The sequence below is a fragment of the Salvia hispanica genome, chromosome 4, assembly GCF_023119035.1.
Source record: "Salvia hispanica cultivar TCC Black 2014 chromosome 4, UniMelb_Shisp_WGS_1.0, whole genome shotgun sequence".
Taxonomy (NCBI): domain Eukaryota; kingdom Viridiplantae; phylum Streptophyta; class Magnoliopsida; order Lamiales; family Lamiaceae; genus Salvia; species Salvia hispanica.
In genome coordinates this window covers 52833959-52837133 of record NC_062968.1, presented here as the reverse complement: position 1 = coordinate 52837133, position 3175 = coordinate 52833959, and the positions used below count along the sequence as shown (strand labels likewise).

Below are 3175 nucleotides of genomic sequence, written 5' to 3'. Positions count from 1 at the left end.
AAAACATTTAAAATGTTGTGAAAATGACTGCATGGACAAAGACAGGGAATAATGGAAAAAGTAGTGCAGTTATAGATATTTCACAAGTTGTGATTTCAGCCACATAAGTAATGTGTGGCGAACTAATTAACAAAGCTATAATTTAAGATAGGAGTGCTTTAGCGAAGGCGGGATCGGCAAACATGGTCTGAAGATGATGTTGAAGAAGAGGAAGACGATGATCTTCGTCATAGGTATACATGGTCGGAACCATACGCGCTGCATTGAGACAAGCCCGTCTAAAACCCGCAGAAAATGAACTCGTTGAAGAGAAGCCATGCTTGTTTATGTTTTCCCATGTCTCTGAAACCATGTTCATCACCTCCTCTCGCGCCTCTTCCCTCGATTTTGCTTTCCCTTCTTTCATGTAGAAATCTATGTAGGATCCGTCGAACCCTATTTGCTCCTCGTCCTAATTTTATCATCACACAGTCAGAATGACCAAACTGATAGAAAACGAAATTCTGAGTACGAAAATAACCCTATTATAGTCAAATGCTGATGACTTCCTAGAAATCCTAAACGACTAAAAGCAAAAACTAAAAACATCCAAAAAATAGTAAATTGACGTTTTTGCCCCTTAAATGAATTTCAAGGCATTTCGAGATACTGTAACTTTTCCTTGCAAAACTGCGTTTGAAATTACCTTGGCGGAGCCCAAGTCGTCGAGAAGCCTGAGGAGTTTGGCGACGGAATGTGTGAGTCCATTGGGATCAGTGAGAAGAGTTTGAGTTTGGTGAGAGAGAGGGTTTCCCATTAGTAAGAAGAGATGAGATAGCACCATAGGTACTCCTGAGCTTATCACTCCATTCTTGAGATATTCCTCAGCCTTCACCACTTCACCATTTCTAAGCCATTTTCCCTCCACAAGAAATGCATCCATCAAACTCCCCCACTGCAATATTACAAAAACGAAAAAAGTAGTAAGTTTTTATGGACGAATAAAAATGAAAAAATTAAAGTATTGGTAGTAGACAAACTGCACTGCACCTCTCTTTTGAGAAAGTGGCTAGGATTCCATCCATGCTCTCGATAGACGAGGCTGCTGATTTCGTCCGTAGTCTCGTAAATGGCATTCAAGCATGTTTTCATATAACTTGGTAATTCATCACAAACATCCCATCTGTATTCAACAAAACCACACATATATGATATATCAAATCAATTAATCTGTCGATCCATTGCTTCAAATGGTCGTACTTGCTTTTGCTTGGTAATACTGTTTATAGAGTACTTTTGAACATACCTTTTAACAGTGTGGGTGAATAGAGTGAGCTCGTCAATAGTGCCATAAAGATCAAATATATCGTCCACAACGTAGACAAGAGATATCGGCTTCGTTAGCATGATTCTATGTTTCGACAACATTGGATTCCTCAGGATCGCCATCGACCACACGTGCCATTTTAACGGCTGATTCCTCGACGACTTCAGCTCCTCACTCAGCCCCAGCCTCTTCCACCACCTACAACATCATTAACTTCGAAAATTAGTACTGTCCCACTTTTTGGGGGACTGGCTCCCCAACTAAGATATGTTCCCTTCGTCCCAATTTAGAAGTCTCAGTTTTCTATTTTAACGGCCGGTTGTTACAACTTAGAAGTCTCTATCAACTTTTACCACTATTCATTTAATTATAGTAGTGTTTCAATTAATATATAAAAATAAGACTCAGTTGATTGTTTTTCACCCGTGCTTATTCCACTCATTACACAACCAATTCCTAATTAAAATTATAGTAGGACTTTTAAGTTGGGACATAGAGAGTTCATATTTTGACCCGGGTCAAGCTTCCAACTAACTCTACAACTCGAAGGATTTCGTGTTTGTGGAGGGACTCGGTGTATGCGAATTCGAACTCTGCAAGCTCTCTCAAGACATGATTATCATCACCCACAAACTGAAGATAGCTCTTTGCAGTGAAACCAGCCACAATCTTGTGCTGTGGAAAACTCAATCCAAAATTCACCACTCTCTCTAGTTCGTCGTCGAGGCAGATCGCGGCCCTGTACGCATTTAGCCACAACGAGCTAAACTCCGCAGCCTCGCTCAGAATCTCCTCCCCTCCGGTGTTCAAATGAGACGCCTCGTGCATCGCCACCAAACCCCTCGTCACTCCACCGACCAGACCATCTTCCAGCCTCAGTTCCCCACTCCGCAGAAAGTGTCCGAAAAAGTCATCTGACAAAAAAAAATATTACTATAACAATATTTACTATTACAAAAAGAGAACTTAAATTACTACTAATATAAATTTCATAGGCAGTCCTATCAAATAGCACGAGATGTAACATGAAAATCCGCACCTGCAATGACTCTGCATCCGTGCTGCCTAAGCAGACGGAAGCGGAGTGAAGCCTCTAGAAGGCCGTCATTGGAGGTGTGGGCCAAGTATTGTTGATGGAGAATGGATTCAATCTCGTCTTTGAAGTGATGACAGAGGCCGAGGCGTTGGATTGTGTCGACGAGCTCTAGGCTTTGCAACGAATCTTGCTCTGTTTTCATCAGCATTTCTCTTACTTGCTCCAATTTTGCTGCGTGTTCGAGCAACGACGATTCCTACACATGTGTACATATAGATTGCATCAAATTTGTTACTAGGATTTTTTCAATATAGATAGACAGACAAATTAAAGAGACAGAGCAGAAGTACTAATTCATGGCTACCTCTTTGGTTAGAGGCGAAAGATCAAATGCTTGGTAGATGGCTTCCATTAGGAAAATATATTTTGCAAAGATGGAAATAAAGGAGGAATGTATACTAACTACATAATACTAAGCACTTGTATTTATAGTGTAGATACACAGCTCAACCATCATAAGAATAATTGGTACGGTAAAAACAAGTTGATCTTGCTAGCTAGATGAACTAAAAGCATGATAAAAATTAAGTAGAGTGTTTGACAGGGTAGAATATTTTGTAGATTACGCTGTAAAATTATAGAGTAGTAACTCTAGAAGAAAAATTGTCATATTTCTTGGTATGTCAACCAAAATTAATTTATATTCTCGAATAAGATGGTTTCCTTTTTTCAATTAACAATACTTGAACACTTTAAAATCTATCTTTCTCTTACTTTATCAATTTTGCATTAATATGTATCATCCACTACTAAAACTATTTTCATCCTTGGCC

The 3175-nt window shown here is 39.4% G+C and overlaps 1 protein-coding gene across 1 annotated transcript; it reads right to left on the bottom strand.

The window, feature by feature from the left end:
- Positions 1–49: 49 nt before the first annotated feature.
- Positions 50–2823, bottom strand: LOC125219298 ((3S,6E)-nerolidol synthase 1-like). The gene is made up of 7 exons (XM_048121240.1): positions 2707–2823; positions 2346–2598; positions 1842–2220; positions 1286–1504; positions 1030–1162; positions 686–934; positions 50–451 (listed from the first exon to the last, which is right to left on the bottom strand). Exons 1-7 carry the CDS (start codon positions 2752–2754, stop codon positions 143–145), a joined length of 1590 nt encoding a protein of 529 aa, XP_047977197.1. The 5' UTR covers positions 2755–2823; the 3' UTR covers positions 50–142.
- Positions 2824–3175: the final 352 nt, after the last annotated feature.